The 22,388-nt window shown below is 40.7% G+C and overlaps 1 protein-coding gene across 22 annotated transcripts in view; it reads left to right on the top strand.

Annotated features, from left to right (window-relative positions):
* DLGAP1 (DLG associated protein 1) overlaps positions 1 to 22,388 on the top strand; it is an 856,539-nt gene that overhangs the window by 584,703 nt on the left and 249,448 nt on the right. For all 22 annotated transcript variants that reach the window (XM_082353525.1, XM_082353532.1, XM_082353530.1 and 19 more), the window contains one exon: positions 7,937 to 8,151. In XM_082353525.1, the coding sequence (XP_082209651.1) occupies positions 7,937 to 8,151 (215 nt within the window). The remainder of the gene's footprint in view (positions 1 to 7,936; positions 8,152 to 22,388) is intronic.

Below are 22,388 nucleotides of genomic sequence, written 5' to 3'. Positions count from 1 at the left end.
TTTTAAAAAGTACAGAGCATGGGAGCACGCACTCCATTTTTTTTTAAAGTTAATTTGTTCACACCCTCAATCAACATATCAGAGGCAGCGTGATATCCTCAAAGGCTTTGGTATCAGATAAATGCAGACTCCTACTCGTTATGATGAGCTTGGGCAAGTCAGTCCAGCTTTTTGAGTTCAGTTTTGCCGCAGTAAAATGGAAACAGGAGCGTCTATTTCATAGGACTGCTAGAGGGATTAAAATAAAGTCACATTGGTATCACTTCCAGCCCTTGAGATTACTCTATAAATGTCAGCTTATTCTGTAATTATCTCAGAACCCCAGCTTTCCTTTCCTAAGTACAGGTTTGCCTCCTCCTATTTACCCTTCCTTATCAAGCTCGGGAAAGGCCAAATAGGTTGACCCCCTTCAGCTATAGCCAAGTGTCCTCACTTACCTGGTTGCTTCAATTGAAATGCTCAATTGTTGAAGAAATCAACAGCTGCTAATGGGTAGCCTTGCAAATACAAGCCTAGCATTGATACCCACGATTTTAATCACAGCTCTCCCTTGCTATATTGTCTTTATTTCTACCTAATGAACCAAATGCCTAAGTTATTTCTCCCAGCTTCTTTGGCTCCTGATGAAATAGAAACTGGCTCTAAATCTCACCTCTGCCTTAGGTTTATGCGTTTTCTTCCCAAATCTCTGCAGCCCAGAACTGCTCACAGAATTACCCCGGCCTCCCCTGGTATATTCCAGGACACATGCTCCATTTCGGCTGTCCCGGCTTTCTAAGTGTCTGCATTCCTTTTGTGGCTCTCAGATTTCCCCAAATCTCACGCATTTTCATTACTCCAAACCTCACCATCCAACTTCCCATCCTGAGATAATCTGCTCTCAAGGAGTCACTCACACATGGCTTCATCTCCCAGCCCTCGGCTCCCAGACCATCCCTGGCACAGAATGTCTGATTCTATCTATATTGAGTTATACTCTATGACAGCAGCTCCGCCAAACCCCGTGTGCATTGGAAGGGCCTTTTCAAAGTAAGCCTTCCCATGTCTGCAATAGTATGTCTTATTTTAATTTCAAGGCATGTAATTCTTTGTTTATGAATTTTTTTTTTTCCTCCAGACAGACTTTAAAACTCTCAGAAGTTGTTTTCTTATCTGAACTCTGTGTTCTTTAGATTATCATAAAATGACAATTGTTACTCCTAAAACAACCAAGATCTAAATACGAAGAAAAAAAATCCCCGGACTGTGTATGGCAAACCCCTCCCAGCTTGGGCACGGTGTCACTCTGACCTAGCTACTAACCTCTCTGGACTTCAGTTTCTTTATTTGATAAACTGAGATGATAATATTTACTCTTCCTATCCTTCAAGGCGGTTGTAAGGATCATGAGACAATTGTGTAAACTTATGTTTTTGGCCAAAGCGTGACATAGATGAATGCTAACTGTTATTAATCTGGTCACTAAGGAATACAAACATTAAGTTCTATAATTGCTATCCCAGAATACATCCATTCGTGTTCTGATTTTTGCACATATTCTTTAAAAAGCTGTTTGATAGATTCCCGAGCTCCATATTTTTCACATTTTAGCATCTTTGATACTGGAATGTATCATTTAATCTATGGAGTGTCAGAGCTTAATTGGTGGTGTTTCTTTCTTAGTGGTACAAAAATGTATTGAGGAGTTTGCGTTGGTATCTTGGATTCTGTAAAATGCAGCATTTGGAGCTTAGGGGAAAGCTGAGGAAGTGTAAAAGTAGGGGTACCTTGTCTATTCAGAATAGAATAGAAATTCTATTAACCAAGCGGAGAATAGGATAACCTCCCCCCGACCAAAAAAAAAAAAAAAAGCAATTAGCAAAGAGTTTGAGACATTCAGACAGAAGGAATTACCTTGAATGATGCCACTTGAAGGTTCCCTATGGGAAACCTTTTATATATATATATAAAATATATATAATATACATTATATTATACATTATAAATTACATATATTATAAATAGAAAATATATAATAATATATTTTATTTATATTTATAATTTTCATATATATGAGATTTTTCTATTTTTTTTCTATAGGGTTACATATATATATTCCCTTTGCTTTTATATCTTTATACTAGAATATCTACTTTAATGACTAGAAGGATGTTAGTTAAAACACCACTGCTTTTTAATCCCAAGATATTTATAGCTCGCCATACTTTAAAAGTAGCCACGAGGAGACAGATCTGTAACATTTATTCTCAGATTTTTAATGGTGCTTTGAAGTTCACAAGCTATATTCACACACATTATCTCTATTCATTATACATCTATTATCATCCCCATTTTACAGATGGAAAAATTGAATCAAAGAGGTGACGTGACTCATTCCAGGTCACACACAGTGAGTGAAAGCAAAATTGGTGTTGGAATTAATTAGTTCTTCTTTTCCAGCCTCTCCTCACCACAGTGACTAAGCGCTGCACAGAGCAGACACTTCGCGCAGCCCAGCACCTCCCTGACCCCTGGCTGTTGGCCTTAACCATCTTCATACATGTGGAATGCATAGGTCTTGGGTCAAGGTTTCTAAAGAAAAATAGCTTCTCCAAATACAAAAATATCTCCCATGGAGTTTTCTTTTTCCTTAAGATTTCTGCTTTATGAACAAAAAGGAGTCATGTGAAATTCGATCACTGGGAAGCCAGGCCAGCTTCAGGTGGCCCAAGGAAGCAGGCTCCCCCCTCGGTCCTACAGAATAGAGATGAGTCCCCAGGACAGAGAATGTAGAGTATTTCCTGATGGGTCAGTCTCACTTAAAATTGATGGGCGTAGGCAGTATATTAGAAATTTAAGTTTTTGCTTAATATATTTCAATTATTTCTGCCCCTCCATTATCAAAGAAATTGAAAGCAAGGCATGAGAGTCTTCTTGGAAAGCCAACATCATCCACCATGAGGGAGCACCTGTGTGCCGAGTGCAGAACTCCCATAAAACAGACCTTTATTGAGCACTTCCTGTGTGCTCGTGGTCATTACCTCATTTAATCCATGTATAACTTTATGGGGGTAGGAAACAGACAAGGAAACTGAGGCACAGAGAATTTAATTAATGAGCCCATGGATGTCCCTATTTAGTGGTCCAGTGGAAACCCAAACCTGGAAAAGCTGGTTGCAGAGCCCAAGCTCCTAACCCTTCAGCAGTACGGCTTCCCCCAGTTTCAGCAAGCTTACTGAGCCACTGGAGAGATGACACAAAGACACAGAAAACAAGTCATGTATATAAATGCCATTGTAGGATTATGCAACTTAAGTACTTAGAAGGAATCTGTGGATCAGGTTAGGGGCCATACCGTCTCCATCACAACCATACAACTCTGCCCTTCTCATTTAAAACCAGCCACAGTCAATACGTAATGAGTGAGCATGACTGTGTGCCAATAAAACTTTATTTACAAATGCAGATGGCAAGCTGGATTTCACCTGTGAGCTACAGTTGGCTGACCCCTTATGTAGATGGTACATGCTATAGATTTCACAAAGGAGTTGAATTTAGGCTGGAGCAGTTGGAGGGAACTTTGGGATTGCTGAGTTCAGCTTGAAGGAAGATTTGAGATGGGTTTACAAGAGCCTGTGTGACCTGGTCCCACCTCCCCAGCCTCTCCTGGCATTTCCCTCTTGGTCAGGACTCTCCCGCCACAATGGCATCTTCTTCCTAGGCTTCAGTTACACACAAAGCTTATCCCTACTCTAGAGACTTCGCACTGGCTGATCCTTCTGCCTGGAAGCGCCTCCCCAGCTCTCCTCCAGGTTGGCTCCTTTGGTCGGAACTGATCTCCTCTTAGATGTTACCTCTTCCCAGTGGCTTCGCTGAGGAACAAGTTAAAGGAGTTCTCCTCCAACCCCTTTGTCACATCACCCCATCTTATTTTCCTAACGGCATTTATGGTTTCTGAAATCGTCTCGTTCATTTATGGGTATACTTGTCTATCATCCATCTCTTCCTGCTCTCCTTCTGCAATGTAAGCTCCACAACTTGGGATCAACATTTGTATGGTTCACTGCCTGCACGTTCCCGGCACCCAGACCATGGCTGGAAAATGAACAAGCAAAAAATACTTGCAGAGACACCGCTTTGGGAAAGCAGGTGTTTTCCTTACTTGCTGCAAGTAATAAATCCTGCCTTCTCTGGAAAAAAAAAGAAAAAAGAAAAAGAACCTTGCAAAAGTGAAGGAAGAAGGGAGGCAGACAAGGAGAGAGGCAAAGAGGGAGACCGAAAATGTAAGCATGCCACCATTAGGTGGTATTAATTTTCTCTTGTTGCATTAGGATGGCCCATCATTCAGTGCCCATGACACTATTTCAACTAAGAAAGCATCTTCATCCTGTAATTAGAGGATGATAGCACCTGGTTATGGTCATTCCTTGTCAGAGACAGGTCTTTTTACTCCTGAACCATGACATATGGTTTAAATTATAGCCTGGCTATCCCCAAAATAGAAAAATGCACACTAATCCTCATTTTGTTCTCTCAAAAATAAAGTTCTCCACTGGAGTTTCATGCTTAAACATACGCATTAAAAAACAAATAATCCTCTTTTTCTCTAACCCATACTGTTGTTAAACCCTAAGCTTTATTAGACTGATTTTATTGCTATTTCTTTAACGAAGCTCGTGCAGGCAAGCAGGACATCTGGCTTGCCTGTCATCAACAAGCGCCCAGGCTGCTCCTTTATCTGCTCCAGCTTCCCTTTGTTACAAAGACTTCCATTCCCCTAACCACTAGGACCAGTAATAGGAAGGTTTTCGCAGACAGCTGCAAGGTTAGTTTTTTCTTTGGATTTGCCTAAATCTTTTCTCTCTGTGCAACTGACACAGAAAGACACAGCAACCTTGACTAGATCACAATAGTAGCTGCAGCACATGACTCTCCTTTCTTTTCAATGGAAAGGGAGTAACGTTTCATGCCCTGGCCCCTAAACAAACTGGTATGCTTTCCTTGAAAACAATGTAACCAACCACTGCCTCCTCTTTTGCTTTCAAATTTAAGAGACATAATAAAAACTGTGGCTCAAATTATAGCGATTTTGCTGGCCCATATTGTTCAGCAACAGTATTTTTCTTCTCCAAAGTCTTGAGGTTCTGTTTCTTTACGTTTTTCCTGGAGCTAATTTCTGTATTATTTTACATGTAATTTATTGTAGGCTACTTTTCAGTGTATGAATAATGTATTGATTTTTAAAATCCATTCCAAAGCAAATCACTTCCATAAACTTCTTAGCTGCTATCATTTGAAAAATATGTTTAATTGAAACATATACGCATTAAATACTCCCCAGCTGGTTCCCTTAGCAACAGTTGCAGCCTGTTTCTAGTATAAGACCAAGTTTCTACCATAAACTAAATTTGGGGGAAAAAAACCACCTAAACAAAAATTTGCCATGTTTTGTTTCATAAGCAATATGAGCTAATAAGTTGTCATTGGTCTCTGACATAGTTCAGAGAGCAACACTTATGAGCTGTGCATTAGTACTGAGAAATGGCAAGCGTTGGCTGCCTCCTCTGTGACCCTCAGCTGTACCAACTTAATTTATAAGATGTAATTACTGAGCCAATAATGAGGTTCTGAGTATGATCATATCTTTGCAGTGACTCACCTGCCAATGGAAGGAAAACAAGACTGTTCTCAGCATTTATAATTTCCCTAAGAAGTCTCCCTGTTGCTATGGTGATGTGGATGGGTTTTTAGCTAAAAAAGCAAAAACTCTACGTTGCTACTACCATAATTAATAAATGGCAAATGGATCAGACGCGATGGATGACGAAGGTGTCATGGGACTATAGTTGTTCAGTTCTATAGGTGCCACAAGATCATACAGAGAGAGACAGCATCAAATATGGTCACGGCAAGACCCCAAGAGCTGCTGGGCTGGAACTCTGCCCCTTTGTAGCTGGGATGTTGGGCGAGTTACATAACCTCAGTTTCCTCATTTGTAAAATGGGGATAATAATAGTGCCCTTAGCTGTGTGGATCAAATGAGTTAACATTTATAAAGCATTTAGAACAGTGCCTGCACATAGGAAGCATGATTTAAGAGTTTGTTAAATAAAATAAGCTGCATAGTGAAGCTTAACCAAACTTTATTGGTAGTTTTCAGCATTAGAACCTACAAACCACTGTTTTCAGGTCCAGGAATAGTAGCATCTCTTCAGTCTGATGTTTCTAGATATACGTTTTCAAATTATATAGATAAATGTATAAATTAAGGAGGAAAGAATAGTGCTTTTAGTGGAATGTCTGTTCTCAGTTCCTAGAACCGATAATGTTTAAAAATCTATGTCTACTTTGTGTGTGTATCATTGTGGACAGTTAACACTTTAGATTTAAAATTTGTATGTTATTAATCATAAATTTTAGATTAAGTACACACTTATCTTTGAGTTAAGCCAAAAATGCTTTGGACCCTAGTGCCGCCATTTATTAGTTGTGTGTTCTTTGGCAAATTTCTTAAGCTCTCTGAGCTTCTGCTTCTCATCCGAGAAATACAGAAAAATACACAGAGTTGTTGTATCGATGAAGCAAGATCCTATAAGCAAATTTCTTAGCATAGTTAAATGTTAATAATGAAACATGGCATTATTTAATGGATAATCAGTGAATAGTTAGCATGAAAATATTCAATACCTTTTTACCTTCTCAGTGCAAACCTGGCCAGTTCTAGGGAGTGCTTCCTGGATCCTCCTTCCCCATCACCATTACTGATAACTCCTGTTCCTAGTGTCTCCTTAGTGCGTAGTCTATCTACGGCACCACGTCTGAAACTTGCTAACATGTTGACTTGGAACTGTTCCCAAATTTTTGTATGCTCTGTCTTCTCATCTCTGTTATCAGCTTGTTGAGGGCAAGAACCAGCCTCCCCATTTTCTGGTCTCTTTTAATTAAGCCCTGTGCAGTGTTCTGTGCACAGTACGTAGGATGTTCGTTCCTTCTTAATGGATACAAGAGTGGCCATTCTTATGCATTTCTTTTACCAAATGGAGGAGATATGAGACCCTAGGTTGGGTCCGTGTTGAACTGGGGCATCTAAGAACTGAAAATAAGGTCAGAAAGAAGCCCTCTGTAGCATAGGGTGGTGCCCTGCTGAACTCAAAGGAAATGATTGTAGAAAGAAAAACGAACAGCGTGCTGAGAACATTGTCTTGAGGGGTCCCCACAATTAGGGACTTGGAGCAGGATCCAGCAAAGCTAGAGGGAAAGAACAATTCCGATAAGTAGTGGATAAATCAGGTAAGTAGAGTAACAAGAAAGCCAAAAGGGGGGAGACTCTTAAGAGGTGTTTTGAGTGTGTGTGTGTGTGTGTGTGTGTGTGTGTGAAGAGGCCAAGAAAAATTTAAATTAAGAAAGTGCCACTAGCTTTCATGAGGAGATCATTGGAAACCTTCAAAGAGTGTTCGAGCACTCTATGGAGGCTGAATCCAAATTAAGAGGATTCAGAAAGAATCAGTGCTTGGGAAGTGAATGCAGCTGGTGTAGACCACTGGTTTAAGAGGAAGCACTATGGATACAAGATGCTAGAGATGGAAGATGCAGGGAAGGTAAAAGAGAAATATTCCTGAATTTTAAATAACAACTAAAAACAAATCATTGAAAACCTCAAATAAAACCGCTTTCCAACGGCATCCGTATGCCTGACAATTATTTTCAGCGTGAGAAAATGGAGAAGTGAATCAAATGGTTATAATTTTTCCTAGTACACAGGTTCTTTCAAAGCTTGAGACATAGATTTGCATGTATTCAAAATATTTTCAGACCAATTATGGTAAAACACTATTATTGAAAAGTTAATGTCTAAAGTTTTACATAATTACCTGTATTATCCATATTCACAGTCAGGAAAGAAAAGAAGAAGATAGACTTTTATAAAGCAGGAACTATCTGTTTTGTATCTGCATAGGTCCCACAGGATGAATGGACAGGGTACACCCCTCGAGGTAAAGATGATGAAATTCCCTGCCGTAGAATGCGGAGCGGCAGCTACATCAAGGCCATGGGAGATGAAGACAGCGGGGACTCGGACACCAGCCCCAAGCCTTCTCCCAAAGTTGCTGCGCGAAGGGAAAGCTATCTCAAGGCTACTCAGCCATCCCTTACAGAACTCACCACACTCAAGTAAGTGTTTCCAACGCTCTACTTCCGGTAGCCCCGCCCCCTGTATAATCACCTACAATCCGATCTTGCAACTTCTAGCGTAAATGGGGCAGAAAACATCCCACAGATGGAGCACTGTGATGTATTGAATGTTCTATTGATCTTGACCTTGGGTCTGACTCATACATCCCAGTGCCTTCAAAGACATAGGCATCCAGGTTCGCCCTGCATAGAGCATAAGCTGAACCCCCAACCTTCCAAAAGAGTTTGCAACAATCCAGAATGGCCTCTAAAAAGAAGTAAGATTTCTGACCAATGAGGATATCTGTGTATCCCCACTCTTGGACGTTGTTTAGCCACTAAATCTATGGGGCAACACTTCCTTAAAAAACTCTTGAATTTTTCAGATGATTGAGTAATAAAATAGAGTAGATTATCTTGGAGAAGGTTATAGAATGTGGCTATGCTTAAAATTTGGGTAATATGTGAAAATTCTTGACAGATGTTTTTAAACTTGGACACTCGATACATATTATAATTTGTAAGACCTTAAAAAAATTTTTTTTGTTTTGAAAAGTATGATTCTAAGTAGTCCTTACTTCAGTTTGTGCTATTTGTAAACAGAGAACAGCATTACAAAAGAAACTACTGAAACTGATTATTGTAAGGGCTGACTTAATTGTTAATATTATTTCTGGAGAGCAAATCAGAGCCTTGGAACAGATCATCATGTGGATCATCATTTGGACTAAAAAAAGTATTATGGGTAATTAGTATTTTTAAGTGCCTTTGATTCCATATTTTGAGGAAATATATATTACTATTCATGCATTTATATTGCATTACAAAATAAAATATTAAAAGGCAAAGTAAATAAAACAGAAAAAAGACCAAATCCATCAGATTGAGGAGAAGAAACTAGATTATTAAACCTAGAATACTAAAAAACTGCTGACTTCTATCATGGAAATGTATTCCATTAGCAAACTATCAATATATTATATCTTAAAGAAGTGACAGAGAGGGTCCCCTCATGAATTTTTTTTCAGAGGATCATGTGGAACCACTGTGGATCATTTCAATGAAAAATGAATACCAATGACATTAGTAAACCAACCCAAGAAAAGCAGCTCTTTCTTTCCTTCGGCTTCTGGTTGCCCTTCCTCTTTGCCTTTATTACTGCAGGTGATAGTTTCCTAGTGTTGCCATGACCAAGTACCATGAACTTGAAACAGTACAGATTTATTATCTCACAGTTCTGGAAGCTGGAAGTCTGAAATCAAGGTATTGTCAGGGCCACGCTCCTTCTGAAGCCTGGAAAGAATAATCCCTCGTTGCCTCTTCCTAGCTTCTGGCTGTGTCCGGCCACCCTTGGCATCCCTTGGCTCGCAACTACGGCACTTTGATCTCTGCCTCTGTCGTCACCTGGGCTTCTCCTTTCCATGTCTTCGCGTGGTTGTCTTCTTATGACGTCAGTCATATTGGATCATATAGGATCAATAATGACCTCATTTTTAACTTGATTAAATCTGCAAAGACCCTATTTCCAGGCAAGGTCATGTTCACAGGTATTAAATTTAGGACTTTGACATATCAGTGTGGGAAACAAAACTTCGACATATCAGTGTGGGAAACACAATGTAACCCCTTAACCCTGCCACACAAGGTAACAGTTGATCACAGAAATGGAAAATACAATCGGGTCTTCATTGCACTGTGGCACCCCTCACAGAGGCTCAGAAAAGAACTGAGCCAGTCTGCAAAGAACTGGGTTTGTAATAATGGCAGTGGGCCGAGGTGGTAGGAAAATTGGGGGGGCCAAGGAACCTTCTGGGAAGTATCTTCTATGAACTTTAGAATATATCTCCCCTAGAGACAATCAAAGGTAGTCACAGCCGTGGTGTTAACTGACATCTTCTAGAAGATGCAAAAAAACGGGGATGCTTTGGGCAAGAAATTCACTTTGACCCTCAAGATCTCAGTGTCCTCAAATGCAAACCAAGCAGTGGGATTCTGCAACTTCCAGAGTCCCTTCCACCCCCTTTATATCTCATTCATTTATCTATTGGGATGCATGTCACTTCAGATGCATGATGCTTTGGGTCGTGGGGGATGAGATACAATGACTGCTGCTGCTTGAGTCCTACCAGGGACAAGGAGAAGAGAAAAGAACAGAGCCACAGGGGAGGGTGCGGGGAGTGCTCTAAGGAGGCTGAGGACAGGGGAGGTGCAGAAATCAACTTTCACCGTTGAGTCTTGGACCCATCTCCTTATTAGCTTCAGGGCTGTGGGGAATCTGCTCTGAAGTCACTGGAACTCTTTCATTTTGCTTCCACCTGAAGTTATCTTCCTTTAATGTCCTAGAGCCTGTTTTTACAACCATTCTATATATATATATTTTTTACTGTTCAGAAGTTTGAAGAGCAGAAAAAGGTGAATACACAGATAGTGGCTAAACTGATGGTAGAAAGGTCAGGTACCTGAGCATCAGAGTAGTGACTGCGCCTTTCTTCCTCCAAACCTGTGGAAATTCCAAATGGTACCCAATTTACTAGGGGACACCTACTACACTGAAAAATGTTTTTCTTTTCTAAGGATGGAGTTTCACCAAACCATCTCTGTCACCCTCCATTCTTCAGTAGGCAAGACAACAGCTCACTGTCATTCACACACGCCTTTCTTCCCTGTGCTACCATCACCTCCCCCAGACTTATTTGTCATAGTCTGTTTGTCTCCATTCATTTCTCCCTCGTCTGCTCCAGGAGCTCCCTTTCCCCTTACGGTCCACATATTAAGCTTCCATCATACTCAACGACATAGGTGTCTTAGTGATGTCTAGTTTAATGAGATTTCAAGAGGTACACAAGGGAAAGAAGGGGAACACACTAGGAAAGCAAAAATTCGCACATGACATAACTCATAATCCATTCTTTTCTTTCTTGACGATGTTTTGACTGGAGCTCATTATTTTTCTAGTTCGAAGTATTCCATCCTTCATAAGAAAAAAAGATCCCCATATCCTGGAATTCTAGTTCCCCAAAAAAGAAAACTATATTTTTGTTCCTACTTCTTTGACATTTAAGTCCATTTTTTTTCCTCCTTCCTCCTCAGCAATTCACAGCTTTAGGGATGAATCATAGCCATGAACCAAGATAACTAAAATTAGCCAAGTGAGATGGGGCAAACATTTTGTTTGAGGTTTTCAACTCCCATCTTCTCTCAGGAATGTTGGAGAAGAGGCACTCCTACACTTTCTTACATTGTTTTTCTTCTTTCTTTTCTGTTTTCCAAAGGCATCTTGAGAGCTTATTTCTGAGGCTGGTTTTCATCAGCTACTTAATGTCAATGATTGTGTCTTCAGGTAGATAAGGCCTAAGGTCAGTTGAACATTCTGGAGTCAGAAGGAGTCTTGAGACAATGAACTCCATCTTTGGGCTGCAAAACTTCTGTAGCTACTCTCTGGGGACCATTATCTCTCTCACTCCCTTCTCTTCTCCCACAGATAGTAACAAATCCCTTCCCCTCACCGTTAGCTTTTCCTTCTTTCTTCATTATTAACTAACAACGAATTTGAAATGGCATATCACCCAAGAATATTAGTATTTTCAAAAAGAACTTCTGAATGTTTAATAGTAAATTCTCAGGCAAGTAGGAGAGAGGTTTGGAGGCCCAAGTTCCCTCAAAGCAGGTCACCACATCTTGGCTCTGATGAGGGATTTAAGTCTTTTACTTGGATTTGCTATAGTATGCTATTTATTCTGGAAAGGAGACTCCTGTCTGCTTCCATGATTAGTTAAAGCCATGTCCAAATCCCATCGTGGACTTTTATTCAATAGACTGTAAAAAGGACTTTTAAAAAATGACATTAAGTGAGCTGTCATGTAAAAGATTCTAAAGTTAAATTCAAATAAATGTCCATTAATCCTAAGCAAATAACACTCTAAAATCTCTTCGTAGTTCTTTATCCCTTCATCCAAGCACTAAGAAAAATTTTCTCCTGGAAGAAATAGTCAGCCTCTGATATTATAGACTTTGAAACTCCTCTGAAATCGGTGAGATGGGCCCCAGGCTTCTGTGCATGCTTGGCTCTGGAGAGCTCCCAGCAATGTGGATAATGTATCTAACAAAAGGCTTCAGGAAGATTTATTTTCAATCCTAAATGCTAGTTTATTTTCAGGATGGTTAATCCTCAAAATCATCATTCTTTTTCTGATCCTGAAACTTTTTAAAAAAATAAATGGCTCTGTGGCTTTTGGCAACTGGTTTGATGTCTCTGAGTCCCACCACCCGCCTCCCAAATTAAATGAGAGTCTCATGCTCTTAGCTTGGATGGTGCCACTTAGATTGCTCCCTCTCAGCCCCACCCCAGACCCATGCAGACAGCATTAGCTGATCCCAGAATTAATGGATCCCAGCACCCTCCCAACTGAGTACAGACTAGGCCTCGGATCCCTTCTCAACAGAGCTTCAACCACACTTCTCATTGACCAGCCACGACACAAGGTGCTATCCCTCGTCTACATGGTCTCTGAGGAAACTTTCAGCACTAATGTGTATAATTATAAGGATGAAGCACAAAGCACTGGCAGTTCACAGTCTGAAGACAAAAGAAGGTAGTATTGGTAAATGAAATAATTTGAGAAGAGACAGATGGGGTTGTTCTCCTTCAGCTTTAATTCTGGAGATTTAAAATGAGTCAGTTCTACATCAGGAACCCAAAACTGTAGCCTCTTGCTGGAGTGTCTTGTTTTGCTTATCTATGTAGAAGTTTCCTTCTCCCTTTTTTCTCTCTAGACACACTACATCCTCTGCTGTTTCTTCACATTCCACGTGCCCCTCCCACCCACCTACAGCTCCTTGTATTCCTTTTCTTCCCAGGAAAAGGAGGGGGCACGGGCTATGAAGATGGAAGCATGGCGATTTTTTTTTTCCTAAGGATGTGAACCATATTGAAGAACATAACCACATCTTTCCTTCTTTGTCTTAAGTGGAGGGAAATGTCTCTGTTTTCCTTTGTTGTCTGTTTCCCCCAAATGCTTTGATATTCCGCTCCTGTCCCTCAGTAACTGTAACATATAGAAGCAGATGCCCCTTCCAATGGGAGGATGAACAGACTAGCATAACCCAACACTACAAAATTATGAGTTTACGTCCTCAGTGACATAAACTCAGGATAGTTTCCCATCTTTCCCGACCATAACAGTCTTCTTATATCCTCTATCCTCCCAACCCCTTCCCCCCCAAAATAAGAAGAAATGGGAAAAAGTTTAAAACAGGGAAACTCATTCATTTACTCATAGACAAATTATCTAAATACCTTTCAACCCACTGCTAGAAAAAAAAGCCTGGTTAAAAGACAAAATAAACAAACAAAACCACTTGTACAAGAAATTGCCTATTATATTCAGCCCCTGTCACCATGCCCAGCTTAAAAAAAAACAGGTCTGTCTTTGGGGTGTGAATACTCTCCTCCAAATGAGATGGGCGTGTGAGTATCATAGTCTGTATCCTGGTCTCTTGCTCTTTAGCAAAGACCATTTTGGAAAGGAGCCTGCATTGATTGCACTGTCCCTGCAATGATCACAGCCTCAGAGAGGAACGAATTGTCTGTGTGTCTTTGAGGGAGGTGAAGGAATGAAAGGAAATTCAGATGCCTTTTAGAGAGAAGGAATGGAAAGTTTAAAACACAGGAGAGAGATTTCAGTTTTAATGAGGTTCTAAGTGCCTGAATGAGTGCTCAGGGCTTACATTTCTTTGTCTTGCTTTGTTTTGATTGTTTAATCACCATAACTCCATACATGAGATTTTCCCCACTTTACAAATGAGGAATCTCTGTCTTAGGGAGATTAAATAACTTGTCCAAGGTTACATGTCAACTAAGATATGAGGCCAGGGGTTGAAAGCAGAAAGAATAAAAGGCTGGTTGGAATGATGGACTCACTGAGACTGCAGAGATGAGCAAAAGATATGAAAGAGGGTCCAAAATGGAAGAGAAAAGGAAGATCAACTGGGTGCCCAGGAAAAGGAGCCATTCAAGGCAGATACGGAGAATTCAGAGCAGATTTGAGGGGGATGTCAGAGGTTGCAGTGAAATAAGTTCTGACCTGGAAGTGCAAGCAGGCAGACATGCAGCTGAAACAGGAAGGGCCTTGAGAACATCTTGACTCAGGCTTGGCCGGGGGTAAAGAAAGGAAAGATCAAATGACCAAAAGATTGAGGAGATTAAGAGTTAAGTAGGCATTGGCTGATGGGGTCATAGGGAGAAATGATGGCCTCTTGGGAGCCTGGGTTCAGCCCAGTCGGGACAAGTGTAGTAGCAAACCCGGGACCTGTGTGTGCTCTTTGTCTGTACAGTGTGTCAGCTGGGCCTTCCTCACATGCCCGGCCAGGTGTGGCAGTGTCAACAAGGCCCTAGAGACAATGGAGAGATGGAGGCAAGGGAAGACCCCAAAGAGGGTTCTGGAAATGAAAAGTCCTCACTCCTTTAAGGCTATACTACTTACTATCCTGCCAGGGAGACTTCTGTTTGCAAAGAGTGTTAAAACTCCTTTCCTTTGCCCATCTGTTTGCAACCATTCCCTCAATTTCATATCGGTGTTCCCTGTTAAAAGTGCAGACAACCAGGTATAAAGAACATGCTAATAATAGTCAGAAATTTTATTCGTGTTTCACTCACTCATTTATTCATGTAACAAACATTTATTCAGCACCTTTAATATTAAAGTACTGTGTGAGGCATGTACACCTTGGTTTCAATAAATTTATTAAATGCTTTACTAAAATCTGGTTTTCCAGGGTCAAGTAGGAGTAAATATATATATATATATATATATAGCTGGATATACTCTCAAATCTAAAAAGGGCAAAGGCAGGCACAGTAGAAATGAAAGGAATTAAAATTCAGAGGCTGGTAGTACTAAAGTTGATCATTTTGTTCAGAATTTTTCTCTGATCAGAAAAATCCACTTTACCTGGCACGGGGAGGGTTTTGTTGTTGTTGTTTTGGGTTTTTTTTGTTTGTTTGTTTTTTTTTTACAGTTTACTATTTTGTCAGGATAGTTCAAGTTATTAGCTTTGCTGTCATTTTATATCATTAAGGAAATCTCCTCATGGGCCTCAGATGGCAGGAATGAAAACAGTTCCTTGAAAAGGACCTCTAAGCAGACGTATTAGAAGCTGCCTCTCATCCTTTTTGAGGAAGGCTAGGCGTTAAGTCCCAAGTACATGTACCTTTACAGAGGATGCATATGAATAACAAAACCATCAACATCCCTATATATAAAACAGAAAGAAATGAGATCAAAACTGCAGCCCAAGGAATTTAGGTTAACTGCAGGGAGGAATTTCTAATGGCAAAGTTTTTAATTATTGCATAAATTAATTTGGGAATTTTGAGAGCAACTTTCCCAGGCATCTTTTAAAACAACCTGAACTCCCTTTCTCTGAGCACATTGATAACTCTGCTTGGAAATTTGGGTGGAACAGACCAAATCTCTATATCAGATTTTTCCAGCCTGTGGAGTCTAAGCCTTATCATGTACACTGATCCTATATTTTTAAGATAAGCATGCAGGAAGATGAGATTTCAAGGTGCCCACATAATTCACTGCTTTGTAAGTACATCACTTCTCTTCCTGACTCTTCTGCTTCAATCAACTAAATTACCATTTTCCTAAATTCAGTCTTGAAATGTTGTGGTTCACCTCTCACCTCCTCAAGCTTTAGGGCTTCCCTTCACTCACGTGGGTGACTGCAATGGACCAGTTTGTCTAGCTGCCTCTAGCCTCTCTTGGCAACCACTCTTCCCAGAGACTTTCTACCAGGTCACCGCGAAATCATTTCTGAACCCCATGTGTCTCTTCATATGGTCCCCAACAGCGTTGAGTTTCTCTCTCCTTTGAGAGCTTCTTCCCTGCTTCCCTCTTACAAGGATTCTATGCTTCTATCAAATGGAGCTCCTAATTGTTCTTAGGATCTATTTTGCTGGCTTCAGGCCTGTCCTAGTTGGAATAGGCTACATTATACTGGGAGTGAAAAACAACCGCTAAATCAGAGAGGCTTCTAACAGCAAAACTTTATTTCTTGCTCATGCTACCTGACCATCTTGGGTCAGTAGGGAACTCTGCTCGCCTTGGTCACCCAGGACCAAGTTATGGATACAAAACATCAACAAAGGCTCCCAGAGTCACCAAGGCAGGGCACGAGCACAGGGTCTTAACGCTTCCTCTCGCAAGTGGGACAGGTCTCCTCCGTTCCTGTTTATGGGCAAAAGCTAGTGACATGGCAATGTCTATCTTCAAAGAGGGCAACAAAGGCAATCTTACCATGTGCCCAGGACATGGATGCACAAAACAATATTTGGCAAGCAGCACCAATGACTATCAAAGTCTGTCTGGACACAAAATTTTTGGCTTACTGTCTCTCCCACAAGCAAAATATATTCATGCCCCACCACCATCAAGGGGAGAAAACCCAAAAGCCCTGTCCTGGTCCTATCATAGCCCCATCAACCTCAAAATGTATGGTCTGTGGGTGATGTGTGATAGCCTATAGAGCAGGGAATGATGCACTATAATAGCTACATCTGTTCCAGATGTGGCTCCTCTGCATCTGGAGACCTGCAGACTCAAAACGATAAATGATTTGCCTCCCATACACCCCATACATAATGACAGGAGAAGGTCAAACCATCCACAATAAACATTCCCATTCAAAAAGGAGATGGGAGCTAACAGTAGTCACTGGTTCATAGCAATTCTGAAATCCCACTGGGTAGGATGCTCTCAGCTCTGGGGGAGGGAATGTTTCTTGATTAGGCTGCAATTCTGCTCCCTGGAGCAACTTCTCTGGTCTGTCCCCCATGTCATCCAGCTCGCTGGGAGACTGTTCCATTTCTATTATCCTCCATGACCATATCCAAAGTACACATCAGGGAACATGTTCTCCTTGGAGCCAAGAGACATTTTAGGACTTCTCTCATTGCCGTGTCTTTTAATTTAGGCTTGTGATGCTTTGGGAAGTACGGCTCTCTCAAGACCATAGTCAACTTCTTACCTATTGGTTCCAGTGAGTTCCATGTAGCAACCATCACACAGAACCCTTGGAGATGCAATGGCCATTTTTGCTCTATTTGTTTGCCTTCCTACCCTGATGCCTCTCTCTATCTCAGATACTCTCAGCTTATCAACTTATTAGCTGCTCTTCCCTGAAGCTTTTTAATCTAATTAAAAAGATTCACTTAACTGTATCTTCATTCTAAATCATTTGACTCCATTCAGAAGCATGAACAATGGAGTGAGGGGACCATGTCCTTGATTTGAACGTTGCCACACAGGGTGGTTTTCATCATGTCTTCCTTACTCAAAGGCTTTCTTGGGTTTACTTTTTACAAATCGGGTTGAGATCAGTTGCTTCTTCCAATCCCACAAGTCCACAAATGTCTAGACTCTTCTTATTCCCTTTCATTATTGCTTGTATTTAACCAATTCTTTTCTGAGTTTTTTTCAAAGTACATAACACCTTGTTGAAGGCTGCCAAGAGCAACCAACACATTTTATTAACAATGTGTTTTGCAACTACTTCCCCTAGAGTTATGAGTTCATTTGTTACATCATCTACCTTCCTAGTTGTTGTAGACAACAATTTACCAAATGACTCACCACTGTGTAACATGGATCAGTATGTTTCCAGACTCTGATAATTATCTTGCTTCCTGTTACCAAATCCTATAACCATAGCCACATATTTTAGGTTATTTTGTTGTTGTTGCTGTTGCTGTTACATGAGTACCCAATTTCTAGTACTAATTTATATACAAGCTAGGATAGGCCAGGTTAAGCTTTGTTAATAAACAACCCCAAATTGCCAAAGCTTATTTCTTGCTTACAAATTTATTTGTTGGACAAAATTTCTTGTGTCCATCATGAGTTAGCAGGAGGCTCTGTTCATTGTATTCACTCAGATACCCAGAAAGTATATCTGAAGGTATATCTCAATCAGTGCTCCCGTGGTTATTGAATCAGAGAAAGGGGATGCAGTGAATAGGAAACTATTTCCTGGAAGTGATGCACATCGCTTGTGTTCACATTTCATTGCTAAAGCCACCTACATGACCACACTAATTTCAAAGAGGCAGAGAAGTGCAACATTGCCACGTGCCCAGAAATGGAGAGCTGGATGTACATGATGAACAGCAGTAATGGTCCTCAAAGCCTTTGTTTATGCCGTTCCCCACCCTATACCCCAGGAATGCCATCTCCTCTTCATCTGTTCATTCAAAATAGGCTTACGATAGCATGTTGCTCAAGAGCGCAGGCTCTGAGGCGAGATTATCTGGGTTCAAAACCATAGCTCTGTCACTTCTAGATGGGTTACTGTGGGAAAATTATTTAACCATTCTGAGTCTCAACTTCCTCACCAGTTATACAGGGATGGTAATATTTCCTACCTCAAGAGTAATTGTGAAGCTTGGGAAAGGTAGCGTATGTGAAACTCTTAGAACAGTGCCTAGCAATGGTCAGTGCCCCATTCATGTTAGCTATTACACCATTATTATTATCATTGGCCACCTACTACTATGAGCTAAGCACTGGGATATATCAGTAGTCAGGGTTCCTAGTATATTAGAACTTACAATCTAATGGTGGAGAAGAGTAGAAGGAAGTCTCCATTCTTTTCATTCTTCCTCTTAAATTTAACCTCTCCCTGTTGGCTGTTATTTCTTCCTCCTAAGAACTCTGGAAGCACTGTGTTGAAACCTTTCTCACGGTAATTACAGCCTTCTCACACACTTGCCTATTTTCTCTGTTCCCCATGCCAAAGGGGGTTCAAATGCTATCTGAAGATGATTGTGGGGACTTCCCTGGCGGTCCAGCGGTTAAGACTCTGCACTTCCACGGCAGCGCGTGTTCGATCCCTGGTAGGGGAACTAAGATCCCACGTGATGCACGGTGCAGCCAAAAATAAAATAAAGCTGGTTGTGAAGCCCTTGGCACAATCCCAAGGAGATGCAAACAATGCTCACTCACCATTACACCGTCCCTACCTGCTTACGGGGCCTTGATCAACAGCTTCCTGGAGTAGCTTTCACCTGTAGTTGCTGAGATGAATTGTGATCTCACATCTGCCCTCCACCCTTTGGCTGTGTCTCTGCTCGCTCAGACTCTTCACCCTCCCTCTGCCTCTGAATCTGTGGTTCTCAGAAAGCTCCCTGTTCTTTCCCAACCCCGCTGAGCATCGTCAGCCCACCCGGAGGCTGGAAGCTCAGCCTGGCAGGTACACATTAGCGTGTTAAAAATATGATGCAGCCATGCCTCGTACTGTCATCCACGCTGAACATGGGCATATTTCCCTCAGTTCATCTGGGGAATCCCATCCTTTCTAGTTCTGGGAGGAGGAGGGGAATGGATGTAACAAATCAGCCTTAACTACTCCTTTTAGAATTGGAGAAGGGTTCTCTTCAGTGATCGCGGTAACTGTTTCGTACCCTGTCCAACTTATCTGTAAACCCAAATAAACCAATGAGGAGGAGATATATTTGCTCATCTATCCTGATAACTAGGAATATCTTAATATGCTTCCAAGCCTACTTTTCAGGATAAATAATTGTAGATAACAGTTTACCAAGTGTTTTCAGTATATCTCATTTGATCCTCCCAATGGACTCAGAAGGAATTTGGAATTGATTTTAAACAACACTTTACAGATAAACGAAGGGTTTCACGTGGTTATGAACTTCACGAGATAGAGCCGGGTTCTGCTTTCCACTCCAGCTTTCTTCCTCCCACTGCCTAGTGGAACTCTGGTCACTTTTCTCCCAGCAAGACTGTCCTCACCATCTGGACACCATTCCTGACTTCCAGCTCAGAAACTTCTTTTAGTTCTTTGCACCACTTCTCTTTCCCAGAAAAAGCAGAGCTGACAACTCAAGGCATAGATCCAGGTTACCAACTGCCTATGAAATTGCCACCACCATGGTATCATCACCCCTGGGCCAGATGTCAAGAAAGATGGGCACTTGGCTGTGAGTGCAGGTACCTGAGAAGATCGGGCTGGTCCTAGAGATCGTGTCTGGAGAGGCTGGGATTAAAAAGCCAAGATGGGACTCTTTCCCTGGTTGTTTCCCTTGTTTCCTCCACTCAGTGAAGAAAGGTTGTGTCAGAGTTTCAGAGTGAGAGAAGTCAAGGATTAGAAGGGCTGGCTATGTTCTTTAAGCCTGAGACTGTGCACTTCCTCATTTTAAGGACTCACTCAGCGGTGTCGTCTGGGTCCAACTGGCCAATGAGAGCCGAGGGTTCACATCTCCTCCCAACTCCACACTTGGTTTTGTCACCCTGGTAACTTGATATTGGCCATGATGGGAATATTTATACCACGGAAATCAACAAACCCTACCAATCAGATATTCTTCCTCCCAGAGAGCCAGTTTTTAAACATTTTCCTCTATGCCACTGCACATTATCTTCATGGAGTCTTGATTCTGAGATAGATGAAAGAAAAATCTTAGAAGCAAGGCTGGAAAGAACTTTAGAGATGATTCCCACCCTGTTATATTACAAATGAGGTGGAGGCCCAGAGAAGATCAGTGACTTGCTTAAATTATGGGGCAAGTTTTAGGACCCAGGTTTTACGACCCAGGTTTTCTCATGCTCAGCCAAGAATTCTTTCCAGAGAAATCAAAGTTTTCAGCAGCTACATTCCCTGAGGGAGACAAGAGAAATATAAAATTCGATCTGTACTGCAAATATCTGATTAAGCACCACCAAGAGTGATGAAAACTATTTTGTAGCATTATTTGTAAGTTTCAAAATTACATTATGTATGTTACCTCAGACTATAAGTGCTAGATTTGTTCAGGAAATAGGAAATTATTAGGAAGTAGAAATAGCAAGGGGTGCCTTCCTAAAACAGAAAGGATTCAGCCTGGAATTTGAATAATTACTCAGAAGTAATAGACTGGGGAGGGGAAAGGTGTCTGAATATAAAGAAACCAAGCTGATTGATGCATGAGGAGTATTTAAAAATGGGAAACTGTCTTTGGAAAGATAGTGAAGACTTTTATAAGCAAGATCCTTAAATATCCAGAGAATTCATTTTGTTTTAATCCAGTTAGTGAGAGTGTATTGTTGGTGACAGAGAAGGGGAATTAAGTGATGTTTTGTTTCAGAAAGACGGCCTGTACATTGTGGAGTGAAAAGTCAATTATAGGAGGGTTTTTCTCCCATTTAGATGAAAGGATATGCTATACTATTTTCACGGGTATCTACATCTAGATGGATGTTTTCTGACATCTCAGTGTTCGTTCTTTCTGTAGGGAGGCTTTATGGGTGATTTCCTTTTCTTTCTTGTGCTTTTCTCTATTTTTGTTGTTTTTTTATTATTTGTGTTTTTTGTTAGTGTGCATTTAATTTTTTTAATTGAAGTATAGTTGGTTTACAATGTTGTGTTAGTTTCAGGTGCACAGCAAAGTGATTCAGATATATATATATATATATATGTTTCCTTTCAGATTCTTTTCCACATAGGTAGTGTATATTTAATTTTAACCCAAAAACTGATCTTAAAGAATAATAATGACTAACACCTAGAAGCACACCCTACATGCCAGTACATATAATAATATTAATGGTAATGGAAAAGAATATGAAAAAGAACATATATATGTATAACTGAATCACTTTGCTGTACAGCAAAAATTAACACATTGTAAATCAACTATACTTCAATAAAACAAATTTTTAAAAACTAATAATTCTAATGGTACCTATAAGACAGAAATTATTATAGTACTGGATTACTCAATGAGGAAACTGGAACACAGGAGGTTAACTGACTTGTCGAAGGGTACAGAATTGGAGCTCCACAGCCAGTATTTCAATCCAGAGCCCATACCATGAACCACTATACTACGCTGCCTCTGGATGTAATCCAGAGACAAATCATACGCAGAGAGTTTGAAATCAAGTAAAGGAAGTTTCACTGATCCAGACACGAAATGCTAGAAGTGTAGACCAGGGTGATAGCAGAAGAGGTGATATGCAGTTAAACAGGTAAATAAAAATATCAAAAGTCAACCAGGAATGGGTCATTTCCCTTTGTATTGCTATTTTCTCTTGTTTGTCACAGTGATAACCTACATCACAACAAATGCCATGCCTACACACCTCTCCTTTCTGTTTAGGAATAATGGGAAGGTTTCCTTTTTTATTATTGTAAAAATAACACTCAAAAATTTCAACAGCACCAAAGAGTGTTTTTTT

Source organism: Balaenoptera borealis (assembly GCF_965194805.1).
Source record: "Balaenoptera borealis genome assembly, chromosome: 14".
In the NCBI taxonomy this organism is placed as follows: domain Eukaryota; kingdom Metazoa; phylum Chordata; class Mammalia; order Artiodactyla; family Balaenopteridae; genus Balaenoptera; species Balaenoptera borealis.
The sequence above is the reverse complement of the archived record's forward strand: the minus strand, read 5'-3'. Positions and strand labels throughout refer to the sequence as shown.